Here is a 14,291-nt window from a genome sequence, read left to right as displayed (position 1 = left end):
GTTTCCAGGTTCTGGCTATTACAAACAATGCTGCTATGAACATAGTTGAGCATATACTTTTGTTGTATGATAGGGCCTCTCTTGGGTATATGCCCAAGAGTGGTATTGCTGGGTCCAGGGGTAGGCAACCTGTGAGTTTTGACCCCTTTGGGTGGCATATCAGATATTACATTATGATTACATTATGATTCATAGAGTGGCAAAATTACAGTTATGAAGTAGCAATGAAATAATTTTATGGTTGTGGCTGGGGGCATCACCCCATGAGGGACTGTACAAAAGGACCATGGCATTAGGAAGTTGAGAACCACTGCCCTACATCCGGTCATTCCCACTTCTGCTAGATCACTGCAGAGCATCCGAAAGACTGGTTCTTCTACCCTTGTCCGACTCCACCGAAGCTCTACCATGTCCTGATCCAGTTAATCCCCCATAAGAAGCAGTTTTATGGTTTCCCATCAGAATTAATTAGGAATTCTCTAACCTGTCACAAAATGTGCCTCATGATCTGGCCTCTGTCTTCCTTTGTAACTAAGACCCACACTGATGCTCCTCAGACAAAGGACCCAAGTCCCAGTCAGTGTGGTGTATTGGTGAAGTACCTCCTTCATGCCTTGACCCTGCCTAAGTACCTTCACACTCACTGTTTTCCATATCCAGGGTCCCCTTGCTGTTCTGGGCCTGTCTGCCTGTCACTTCTGTCTATTTAAACCAGCAGCTCCTCTTCCGGGAAGCTCCTGCCCAGTGGGAGGGAGGACTCTGCAATTGTCTCACCCTCCATAGACTTAGTAAAAAAATCACCATCTATCTAAGGCTGTTGCTAAATGCTTCTCTATTAATATAATTTACATTGTATCCATACTTACAAAGAACTTCTCATACTATGCAGTGTTTACATTGCCATGGATCCCCAGTGTGCACTAAGAGAACTGTGTGCTTCCAACCTGAACTGGCACATGAATCTAAAGTGCACATTCCGAAAGGTGATATCTGCAGGGCTTCAGCTCTGACAAGCTCCCAGGGGTGGCTGGTATAGCGGATGTAGTGAGCAGAGAGTGATGGAGGTGGTCAAGGCAATGAGCAGCAAGTGATGGGGCTAGACAGGGAGTGCTGGATGATGCCCACAGTGGGGTAGATACTGAAGGCAGCTAACAGGCTGCATGGAATTAGGATCACATGCATGACCGCCAGTCATTCTTTAGCAGCTGAAAACTCCCACCTACTGCCTTCCAAGCACAGAAAGTCAATGCATCAGCCCACAAAGCAGAGCTATCTCCATAGAGTGAGGATGGGGAGCACAGATCCACACCTGCTTAGCTTCCTTCACAGGCTCCCGGTCTGACTTCAGGACACCTAGTGTCCCCCGAGGGGCTTATGAAGACACCGAGATGCTATTTAATTAAACACATCAGCACTGATTTCAAATGTTGAGGATTATTCCAAAAGCTGACACTGTTGATGCCTTGATCAGCAGAGTGGCTCATGCTGGTGAAATGTAAGGAAACCTGGGTTCGTGTGCATTGAGGTATTAAGGTATGGAAAGTGGAAATCTGTGGAATTTGAGGACCATACGGTCTCCATTTGGCAAGCTCACCCTGTATAACATGTGTCAAGCCTCCTTGGCTGCTTAAAAATGTTAACTAGATGGCACAAAACCAGGAACATGGGTACATCCCCTTCTGAAAGTTGTCATGTGTGTGTCTGAAATACAGTAACAATCAAAGTGCTGCCCACTTGCGCCTACACAGCCCAGTGCACACCTCCACAATCAGACAAGCAGTTCCCTCTGCGGCTGCCTGTTGCCCCTAAGCCCTCTTCTTTCTCTGGCTCAATCTTTAGAGCATTGCCAACCCCAGATCTCTTTTCTCAAGGCAGATATTATTTCTGAGAGTTCATAAAGCATTGCCTGAAAGGAAAAAAGGAAATATCAAGATGAAAAGCCAGAACTGGTGTGGAGCTATACGAAACAGGATTACTCGGGTTAATTGACCAGCATTCTAAAAGAATGGTCTTGGAACACACATGCATATGCATGCATGCATATACACACACATATACATATATACACACATTGACTAACTCTTACTTAACCACAGGATATGATTAAAATGTCTTCAAACACATGTCACAGTGAAATCTATTTATTTTTATGTTTTATACTGATGGGATTCTATTTATTTTAATTACACTCATTGGGAAGTTTTGAGAACCAGATAATATTTGGAAAGGTTTTTTGTTGTTGGTTTTGTTTGTTTGTTTGCTTGCTTGCTTGTTTTTTACAGTTTCTGTGTAATAGGAGTCTATCTGAGCAAGATTCAGGAATGTGTTTAAACTTTGACCTCATCTTGGCATTAACTTTGCCTTTTCCAAATGAATGGAGCTATTAAAAAAAAACATCCTGAGTGAGGAAACTCAGACCCAGAAAGACAACAAGGTACTCACTCATAAGTGGATATTAGACATAAAGCAAAGGACAACCAGCCTACAGTCCACACCCCAGAGAAGCTAGGTAACAAGGAGAGCCCTAAGAGATACATCCATTGATACCCCTTTGGAAAGGGAAAATAGACAAGACCTCCTGAGAAAATCGGGAACTTTGTGAGGGGATGGAAGGGGAGGGAGAGGAGAGAAGGGGAGGAGGGATGAGAATATGATGGAACAGGATGGTTGAGATGGGGGAAGGTCAGAGAGAGAAAGCAAGGAAAGAGATATCTTGAGTGAGGAAGTCATTGTGGAGCTAGCAAGAAACTTGGAACTATGGAATTTCCCAGGAATCCACAAGGATAATCCTAGCTAAGAACCTAAGCAATAATGGAGGAGGTGCCTGAACTAGCCTTCCCCTAATCAGATTGATGACTACCTTAATTGTCATCATAGAACATTCATCCAGCAACTGATGGAAGCAGATGCAAAGAACCTCAGCTAAAGCACTGGACCAAACTTCCAGAGAGGGAAGAGTGATATGAGCAAAGGGGTCAAGACCATGATGGGGATCCCCACCGAAACAGCTGACTCAAGATAGTGGGAGCTCACTAATTCCAGACTGACTGCAGGGGAACCCACATAGGACCAAACTAGTCCCTCTGAATCCATTGCCTGTTGGAGGGGGCAGGGACTGCTTGTTTGTCCTGGATGCTTAGTCCCAAAATAATCACACAGAAGCTAATTAATTAAATCACTGCTTGGCCCATTAGCTCTAGCTTCTTATTGGCTAACTCTTACATATTAATTTAATCCATTTCTATTCATCTGTGTATCACCATGTGGCTGTGGCTTACTGGCTAAAGTTCCCAGCATCTGTCTCTGGTGGCTCCATGGCTTCTCCCTTTCTTCTTCCACATACTCAGCTTAGTTTTCCCCACCTAGCTAAGTTCTGCCCTGCTATAGGTCCAAAGCAGTTTCTTTATTCATTAATGGTAGTCTCAGCATACAGAGGGAAATCCCACATCACCTCCCCTTTTCTGTTTAAACAAAAAGGAAGGTTTTAACTTTAACATAGTAAAATTACATATAACAAAACAGTTATTAAGTAAGAATTACAGTTACAATATTTATATATACTTCCTATCTACTCTTCAACTCCATCAAAGACTCCAGAAGGTTATAATATTAAGTAAACAGAAAGTGCATTATAAGCTACTTCCAGAACTCTAGAATTGACAGAGACATCTTACTGCCTGGACAGTCACCCAAAGTTCTTCTGTACCATTGGGGCATCCATCTTCAGCCTACAGGTCCATGGTATCCACAGACTTTTCCATGAAGCAGGAAATTTCAAAAACAGTTCCACCTATATTGGCAGTTTGTCAGACACTTTCTTCCGTGTCCTGCAGACTCTTTCATAAAGCAGAAACCCCAAAGGACCATTTCACCTTTAGGCAAGTTCAGCAGTCATTTCTCTGTGGGTCCTACATGTCCAGTTAAGCAATCCAGGCAAGAACAGTTTCTTGCCCAAATGGCTAGCATATTCCATAAGGAGCCTCTTCAATGCCTATCTTCCTCTTGAAGTAATTGGTGCTGCCAGGAGCAGACGTGTCTCATTGTCCTGAAAAGTACTAAGTTATTAAAACATTTTAAATGCCATATTCTGTAGTCTTTGAAAAATTTGAAGAATACCTCTCTCTATCTGAAATATATCTCTGTACATCTAGAAAGTCTAACTAACATGACTACAAGCTTGACTATTATAGATCACTCTTATTTACCTATATATCTTAATTATACATTACATTTTTAAATGATCTGCACAATCACAATACCTTAATCAAGAGCAAAAATATATACATTTAGTATAACAAAATTGACTTTAAGTTTATATCAATAAGCCAAGATCTTTATCAATGCAAATCTCTATAGCATTTCCCCCCTTTAAATGTAAAGAAATGTTTATAAACAATATTTGGAAATATGGGCGTAGTTTTCTTCATACTGTTTCCTGCTGATTGTTGGGCATAGTAATTTTTGGGAGTGTTCATGACAACCTTTGGGTGGTCTTGTTCCATCAATCCATACTAGTTTGGAAGCAATCCACAGGTTCTCATCCTCTGTGGAAACAAGAGAAGAACCTCTTTTCCAAAGCAACATATCCTTCAACCCAAATTTGGAAGTCATGATACCTTTAGAACACATATGCTGGTTTAGATTACCAGTCCATACAATGAAATGTCTCCTTGTACTTAGCTCCTTCACAGTCAAAAAATTTAAAGAAAAGACAATAGTATACATCATCCAGACTCTCTGTGTATATTCCATCTTTATGTGGCTTATTTTTTTACTTCTTTTAATCTATGACTATCTGTACTCTGTCTCTTTAAAGACTTTACCTTTTTTCTTAGCTTCCTTTTATGACTCTCTATACTTTTTTCTTCTCTCTCCCAAGCCTACATACATTTATCCAACACTGTGACTTGTTTACAGTTCTTTTCCATCTGGATTTGTCTTTATTATATATCTATAATTCTTTACTGTCCAGGAGTGCTTTATAAAATGCTAAGCACTTCTTAAAACTTAAGCTACACCATTACTAGGGTATATACAGTATTTCCTGCTTGCCTTACCTGTCCAGCACGGTGGAGCCACTTGTGCCTCTGAGCTCACACCACCCCACTTTCAGGCACACAGCTGGTCCATGTTGCCATCAAGCAAGCCACAATACGCTGCTCACAAACCCCAAATGCTCTGACTTCCAAAAAAGCCAGAGGTCATGCTGGCAGCATGGCCCAGAAAGTCAGCATTTTAAAACAGCATGGCTTTTTTTTTTTTTTGCTACAGCTGATTCAGGAAAGCCTCTCTTAAAGGAGCTGTGGCATGCCACCAGTAAACAGCAAGAAGTTGTGTTAAACTTTGTAGTTCTGTGTCTAGAATTAAGCTCTCTCAGGTTTTTTAGCGGATTTTAGTTTGCCACATTAGTGCCAATTTGTTGGAGAGGGTAAGAGCCACTTGTTCATCCTGGCTGCTTAGTCCCAAAATAACCACACAGAAACTGTATTAATTAAATCACTGCTTGGCCCATTAGCTCTAGATTCTTATTGGCTAACTCTTGCATATTAATTTAACCCATTTCTATTAATCTGTGTATCACCACTTGGCTGTGGCTTACTGGCTAAAGTTCCCAGCATCTGTCTCCAGTGGCTCCATGGTTTCTCTCTGATTCCACCTTTCTTCCTCCCAGAATTCAGCTTAGTTTTCTCTGCCTAGATAAGTTCTGAAAACCATATTATTTGCAAAACTGTTTGGCCAGTAGCTTAAGCATATTTATGGATAAACTCACATCCTAAATTAATCTATCTCTATTATTCTGTATATCATCATGTGGCTGTGGCTTACTGGCTAAAGTTCCCAGCATCTGTCTCCAGAGGCTCCATGACTTCTCTCTGACTCTGCCTTCTTCCTCCCAACATTCAGCTTAGTTTTCCCCACCTAGCTAAATTCTGCCCCGCTATAGGTCCAAAGCAGTTTCTTTATTTATTAATGGTAATCTCAACATACACAGGGCAATCCTACATCAATTGCCAGTACCAGGATTTATCCCTAATGCTTGAACTGGTTTTGTGGAGCCTATTCTCTTTGGAGGGATACCTTGCCCAGCCTAAATATAGGGGAATAGAGGAGGAGGACCTTGGTCCTGTCTCAAAGAGATGTGCCAGACTTTATTGACTCCCCATGGGAAGCCTTACCCTCTCTAAGGGGTGGACAGGGATGAGGTGGGGGGAAGGTGTGGGTATAGTGGTATATTGCTTGTAATTTGATGAGTAACTCCTGCCTGAAGACCAGAGGCAAAGCTAAAGCCACTAGAGGTCAGGCAATTTTGACACACACCTTTAATCCCAAGATTTGGGAGACAGAGTCAGATGGATCTCTGTGAGTTCAAGGCCACCCTGGGCAATACAAAATCAGTGCAGGAATAAATTCAGGTGGTGGTGGCCTATGCCTTTAATCCCAGTACTGAGGAGTCATATGTCATTAATCCAGTGCTAGACGGAATATAAAATGGGAGGAGAGAGAGGCTGTTTGCTTAGTCTGTGGTCTCCCAGCCTTGGTAGAGGTAAGACTTCTCTAGTGGCTTTAGCTTTGCTCTGGTCTTCAGGCAAGATTTATTTATCGAAATACAAATAATAGACCACTGCATTCGGGGAGGAGAGGCGGGAGTAAGAACTAGCATTGGTATGTAAACTGAGAAAAGATTGTTTTAAAAAACAAATAAAATAATAAAAAAAAACCTTTCTCTTTTCTAGGAGGGATCTGTTGAGGAGTACACAGAGAAACAAACCATAAGGCTATAGACTTATAAATCTGGAGAAATAGAATCAGGAAGGCCAGGCTAAAATACTTTATATAGTTATTTTATTTAGAAATATATATATTTTTAAGACCTACCATCTTAACCATCTTAAAGTGTACAGTCCAGGTCTGGAGAGTTGGCTCAGTGGTTAAGAATGCATAGTAGTCTTGCAGAGTTTAGGTCCCTGCACCTACCCTGGCCAAGGAACCCAGCACTCTCATCTGGCCTCCGTGAGCACTGCACTCATGTGCACAGGCACACACATAGGCACACATGCAAACACATAATTTAAAATAATCACTTTTGAGTTTTAAAGAGTACAGTTCAGTGACATTAGAGCATTCGCACTGCTATGACACACTCATCAGTCCATTTCTAGAATATTTTCATCATCCCAAACAGAACCGCTATGCACACTGAGTATGAATTCCTACTCTGTCCCCCACATACTTACTCTCTACCTACTAATCTACTCCCTGTCTCTATGGCATATGTGTTATATGAAGCAGAATTCTTCAGAATTTACCCTACTATGTCTGCTCACTTATTCCCCTAGCATAGTGTTTGCAGAGTTTATCTGTAGACCAAGATACCATCTTCTCTCAGGCTGAATTCCACAATTTTTTTTATCCATTCATCCATTGATTTGTATTTGTGCTGTTCCCATATCTTAGCTGCTATGAATAATATGGCATAAATATCTGTTGGTGTTCAGGCTTCCTGTTTCTTTGAGTGTGTGCCTAGAAATGAAACTAATTGACAATCTATCTATTATTCTTCATTATTCCTGTTAGGCAATAGAAAAAAATAATGTTCAACCTGACTATAACACTGTGAGTTTATGTGTGTGTTTGTGTGTTTTGTGTACATGTCATGGGCATATGTTCTCATGCACACATATTTGAACACTCATGTGGATACCGGAGGCCAACATCAGGTATCTTTCTCAGTCACCCTATACCTTATTTTTTGAGACAGGGTCTCTTGCTGAAGCTGGAGCTCACCATTCTAGCTAGACTTTCTGTGTAGTGTGCTTCAAGGGTCTGCCTATCTCCATATACAAGTATTTGGATTACAGATGGGTACTGCCACACCTGGATTTTTTTCATGTGTCCTGTAGATATGAACTCAAGTCCTCACGGTTGGGAGGCAAGCATCTTACTGACCAAGCCATCTCCACAGCCCCTGTCATATCTTTTAACCAAAATTGAGTTCATATTGATTGTTATTTCCAAAGAAATAACAACATTCTTTTTTTGTCCCTTGGAAAAAGAAGGATCAGCCTGGTGTAGTAGTATATGTATCTAAGGAACCCAAGGGAGGAAGACAGCACAATTTCAAAGACCAGGCTACATAGTGAGATCCTGTATCAGAGAAAAAAGAGAGGGGGAAGAAGGCTGAGAGAAAAAGGCTGTGACTATTATCTCTATGAATTAGCTACTTCTGTAAGCACAGGCTCCTCTGATCAACAAGACCCCAGATACCAAAAGATAAGTTATATAAGGAGAAATGAATTTAACACATGCTTCTAATGAAGTCATTCAATTACAAATACCCATGGAGTCCCAACAGGGACTCATCGGTCTTGTGAATTCAAAGCCTAAAATAGAAGTTCCCCAGCCCCACCATTTATTACAATAAATTAGGGAATTTTCTATATTATACTCTTCTACTCCCACACCCAGGCTAATTGAATGAACACCTTCAGTCACTGGACATTAAAAGCTCTCACAGCCACTCTTCTATGCACTTGAGGCTGAGAACCACTGGTCCAGGGCAATGTTTTTCAATTTCTGAACCAGGAACAGCAGTATCTCCTGGGAATTTGCTATAAGTTCAAGGGATTTGGCACAGGGGAGACAACTCAGTGGGTAAAATTCTATGAAACCATGGGGACCTGAATTTAGATTCCCAGGAACCATGCAAAGAGCCCAGTGAGGTGGGTCAAGGTGGGTCACACCTGTGATCTCAGAAATGAGAGGCAGACACAAGACAATCCCTGGAGCTTGCTAGCCCACCCCCCGGTCTAGCCAATCAGTGATCTCTGTGTTGAGTGGGAGACCCTACCTCCAAAAATAAGGTAGAGAGTCATAGAATAAGATAATCAATGTCAACCTGTGACCTGCACTTGCAGATGCCTGGGCATACACACCCTTACCACATAATAACCTACATATACACATGCACACATATACACCACAAACACAAATATGTAAAATAAATAAATAAGTGCTTTTTTTTATGACCAGCTCTTTTGCAATTGCTCAAGTTCTCTAGGGGATTCTGAAACCAGCTGTGAGTAACACATGGATCCAAAGAAAGAAGCATCTATTGGACAACAGTATCTTTCCATGCATCCTTCCCTTGACAGGTCCAGAGAGCACCCCAAGGCAGTAACCTGTCAAGGCACAACCAGAGTGTTTGTTCATTTGTACAATTATTAATCAGTCCACAGGAAGCAGAGCTTTTCTTTTAAGAAGGGACCATGGGGGAGTCTTGGAATATTCTCTGGTTCTGTCCATCCCTGTCATCTCTAAATACTTTGTTTGTAAGCACAGTCACCACAACAACCTGAAGGAAGGACTAAAAGCAAATTGGGCACACAGCACACTGTCACTGCTGTGGTGGCTGTAGGAGGAAGTGACGACCCAGAGGACCTTGAGAGCCCCAGGAGCCAGGATCAGTGTGCCTGCACGCAATGGATGTACTACCACTCAGCCTCGCCAATTCTGCAGCTCAGGGCTCAGGACTCCTCAAGTATTTTCAAATTGTTGATTTCCATATTCAGAGAAGGCTGGTGATGTGGCAGAGCTGCTGAGATTGACAAGGACATGACAGAGCGAGGAGAGACAGAATGTCAACGTGGGTTCCCTGTTGAAAAGTGGGAGCTCAGCACTGGCTGTCAGAGAGTGGAAGGAAACAAGTCTACAGGGGCTCTTCCCCAACCATAGGAAGTTGGCTCTGGGCTGAGAGGGTACACATCTCTAACTGCAGTCCCAGAGCTCCAGAGGCTGAGGCAGGAAGATCCGGGCCTCCAACCTCTACTACTGTTACAATTTGAATGTGAAATGCCCCTCACAGGCTCATAGGTTTGTACAGTTGCTTACCAGCAGGTGGAGCTATTTTTGGAAGGCCATGGAACCTTAGGAAATGGAGCCTTGCTGGGAAAAGTGTGATATTAGGAGCTAGCCCATTTTACAGTCCAGACCTACTTCTTTCCTATCTGATTCCTGACTATGACTAGAGCAATGTGGCCAGCTGCCTCCCCTGCTGCCTTGCCTTCCTGCCATGGACTGTAGCCCTTCAGAATGGAAGCCAAAATAAACATTACCTCCACTGTTGCATCTTTTTTGTGTGATTTTTGTGAGATTTATGCTCACAAAAAAAAACCAAGAAAAGTTATAAACATGGGGAAAGTCTACTAGAAGAATATGAATTTAATTGGGTTGTTCTCTCTGGCTTATCACCCATTCATTCTATGAGGATGACATTCCTCTTTTATTTCTTTTTTAAAAGATTTATTTATTTATTATGTATACAACATTCTGCTTCCATGTATGCCTGCATGCCAGAAGAGGGTGACAGATCTCATTACAGATGGTTATGAGCCACCATGTGGTTGCTGGGAATTGAACTCAGGACTTCTGGAAGAGCAGCCAACACTCTTAACCACTGAGCCATCTCTCCAGCCCAACATTCCTCTTTTCATGATGGCCAAACTGAGCAAGGCATCCACTTATGAGTGAATGCATACTGCTGTACTTTGTCTTTCTGTGTCTGGGTTACCTCACTCAGGTTGTTTTTTTCTAGTTCCATCCATTAGCACGCAAATTTCAAGATATCATTTTTTTTTACCACTGAGCAATACCATTGTGTAAATGTACCACATTTTCTTTATCCGTTCTTCAGTTGAGGGCATCTAGGTTTCCAGGTTCTGGCTATTATGAATAATGCTGCCATAAACACAGTTGAGCAAATGTCCTTATAGTATGATTGAGCATCCTTTGGGTATATTCCCAAGAGTGGTATTGCTGGGTCTTGAGCCCCCTAGGGTGTTCAGCTATTCAGGTTTGGGTTTGGAGCCTGCTATTTCTAAGACTGACTCCTCTGTCTACCTCACAGGTACCACATCTGTGTGACTGTGCTGATCTACTTCCTACCTCTGCTGGTGATTGGCTATGCATACACTGTGGTAGGGATCACACTGTGGGCCAGTGAGATCCCTGGGGACTCCTCCAACCGTTACCACGAGCAAGTATCTGCCAAGCGCAAGGTGAGCAAAGGGCAAGTAGGCATAGACCACCATGGCACTGACAGTAACAGGAGAGAGGGCAGGGAGTGGGGTATAGTTCTAAGGCAGAAGCCATAAGCATCTCTGGACCTCAGGAACAAAAGAGGAAAGCAGGATCTTTCTTCACACCCACCAGTACATGTACACACTCAGTCATACACATTTGCAAAGTCTCATATATACACATAATCATACACATACAAAACTACTCTTCCACACACATGCATTTACATAATACACACAACACTCATATACACATATACATCCACATATAGACATTCATATACACACAAACATAAACAGTCATACACATGCATACATCCAAAAATGCACTTGTACATACACATATATATGCACATACCCTCATGAACATTTACACATACAAATATAGGCATTCATAAACATGCACACAAATACTAGTATACATGTGCACACACTCATACACATACACACGTATATAAACATACACATATAGATGCTCATATACATATACTCACAAACTTTATATACATATACACTCTCATATGTCCATACAAATACACTCAATTGCATAAATTCACACATGTATGTCACATGTGTATACACTCATATAGAGACACATATTCAAATTCACACACTCATATATATGTACATACTTATACACAAATATGCATGTATTCATATATATACTCATGTACATTCACATAATCCTTCATGTGTAGACATTCATATACACATTATCATGCACATACACATATGCACATATTCATATACATATATACAAACACATATGCTAATATGCAAACATACACAAACTCATACACATGTATACCATTCATACACACACATATACATATATATGCATATACAACTCATACACACTCACATACATACACATACATAGAACTCAGACAAATGCACACAACTTGCACACACACACATGCTTACACAAAGAAAGCACTTTTGTCTGGAAATTTATAAACAAGAGAAATTGGTCTTCACAGCTCTGGAGACCAGGAGGCCAGGACCAAGGCAGAGCCCCTGTCTGCGAGGCACTTCCTGCCATGGCAGTCGCCTTCGCACTGGGTGCTCTCGCAGTAGAAAGGCAAGAGAGTCCTAGGCCTCTCTAATAAGGGCTTTAATCTTCTCTATAAATCTTTGCTATCAGTGTCTAATGGTTTCCCAAAGGCCTGTGTCCTAATACTGTCACGTGTCACGTGTCACTGGCAGTAGCGATTCACCATTGGGGCCTAACATAAACACTCAGGCTTCCAAGTCTCACAGACCTTCCTCAAGCCCCCTTTAAACACTGGATTTGTCCTTACAGGGGCTCTCCAAAGCTCTCCCTTCTCCCCTCTGCTTCAATCTCCCAACCAAGCACCTTCCCCGACTCCCTTCCTCCACTGGCCCAGCCCTCTGCTGCCTTCCCTGGGCCTTCTCTCCTGAGTCCCCATTCACTTCTGCTCACTGTCTCCCCCTTTGCTTCTCTATACATTTCCCAGCAGGGGCACATAACAGCACATCATATCCTCTGAAGGGGTCCTGATCCACTCTCAGGTTATAATTCTGTACATCTGGGACGGGTCCAGGAACCTGTAATTCCTGACAAGTTCCTGGTGGTAGTGATGATGGCAGTCCTGGATCACACGCTAACAACTATAACCAGCACCCTTAAGCCTCACTGTTAAAGGTCTCCGAGCCTCCTTAAAAGACGATATTATAAACACCTCCCTTCCTACCCGCACTACACAGTGATGGGGAGGGGACAGAAGCCACCCCACAGGAAGATGTGCTGATGGGCCTGCCTGCCTTGCCCTCTTCCCAGGTGGTGAAAATGATGATCGTGGTTGTGTGTACCTTCGCCATCTGCTGGCTGCCCTTCCACATCTTCTTCCTCCTGCCCTACATCAACCCAGACCTCTACGTCAAGAAGTTCATCCAGCAGGTCTACCTGGCCATCATGTGGCTGGCCATGAGCTCCACCATGTACAACCCCATCATCTACTGCTGCCTCAACGACAGGTGAGGATGCCATGCTCACACACCCCAACCACAGGCTACCTCAAGAGGGAGGAGTTGGTCTGCCGCAAGCTCACCACACACTCCGAGCCACCCACGCTCATCGGTGTCAAGACAAGCTCAGGCCTTCTCCCAACAGAGGTGAACTCAGACAGTTCAGAGAAGGGAGCCCCCCAGAGGCTGTCAGCAATAAAGCATTCACTGTGGCAGGTCGAGAGCACAAAGGAGGGGCCTGGGATACCAGGTTGTAGTGTGATTGTCACCCAAAGGAAGCATCCAACATTTATTTGGGGAAGGCTGTTGAGATGAAGGGGAAATGGAAAAACCCTTTTACCTTACCCTCCGACCCCCCCCCCATTCTATCTATCTATCTATCTATCTATCTATCTATCTATCTATCTATCTATCTATATGTGTGTATACACATATATATACATACATATATTCATATATACATACACACACACACACACACACACACACACACACATATATATATATATATATATATGAAGAGCCCCCTGTAACTAAGACACTTACGCACTGGAAGTATGTGAAGAATGACATCCTCTTGAACTTGCCTCTGTGGTCTTCTATGATCTCACAGTGTAACAGGAAGGCCACTTGTTTGTCCCAGTCGCCCAGAACCAAAATAATTACACAGAAATCATGTTAGTTAAAACACTGCTTGGCCCATTAGCTCTAGCTTCTTATTGGCTAACTCTTATATTGATTTATCCCATTTCTAGTAAGCTGTGTATCGCCACGTGGCAGTGGCTTACCAGCAAAGATTCAGCATGTCTGACTTTGGTGGTTCAGCGGTGTCTCTCTCTCACTCCGCCCTTCTTTCTCCCAGCATTCAGTTCCGGCTACCCACCTACCTAAGTTCTGCCCTATCAACTAGGCCAAGGCAGTTTTTTTTTATTCATTAATGGTAATCACAGCACATAGAGGGGACTCCCGCATCATCACAGCTTCATTGTCTAAGAATAGTTTGACAACCTATCTCCAAGTTTTTAGGTTAAATCTCTCAACATATATTTAAGTAAAGATGATTCTCCATTTTTGTTAACAAATACAGAAACTGCGGCACCCTGATAAAACATCCCTGGTAGCCAAGGGTTGAGTCTAGATACATACTTTTTTTTTCTTTTTTTTTAATTTATTTATTTATTGAGGATTTCCGCCTCCTCCCCGCCACCGCCCCCCACCTCCCCCCTG

The 14,291-nt window shown here is 42.6% G+C and overlaps 1 protein-coding gene across 1 annotated transcript in view; it reads left to right on the top strand.

Moving 5' to 3' along the window:
• Positions 1–14,291, top strand: part of Tacr1 (tachykinin receptor 1) — a 179,919-nt gene that overhangs the window by 160,440 nt on the left and 5,188 nt on the right. The window contains exons 3-4 of the mRNA XM_005364701.2: positions 10,904–11,054; positions 12,877–13,073. Of these exons, the coding sequence (XP_005364758.1) occupies positions 10,904–11,054; positions 12,877–13,073 (348 nt within the window). The remainder of the gene's footprint in view (positions 1–10,903; positions 11,055–12,876; positions 13,074–14,291) is intronic.

Source organism: Microtus ochrogaster (assembly GCF_000317375.1).
Source record: "Microtus ochrogaster isolate Prairie Vole_2 chromosome 14 unlocalized genomic scaffold, MicOch1.0 chr14_random_3, whole genome shotgun sequence".
Lineage (NCBI taxonomy): Eukaryota > Metazoa > Chordata > Mammalia > Rodentia > Cricetidae > Microtus > Microtus ochrogaster.
This window is presented reverse-complemented; position numbering and strand designations above follow the sequence as displayed.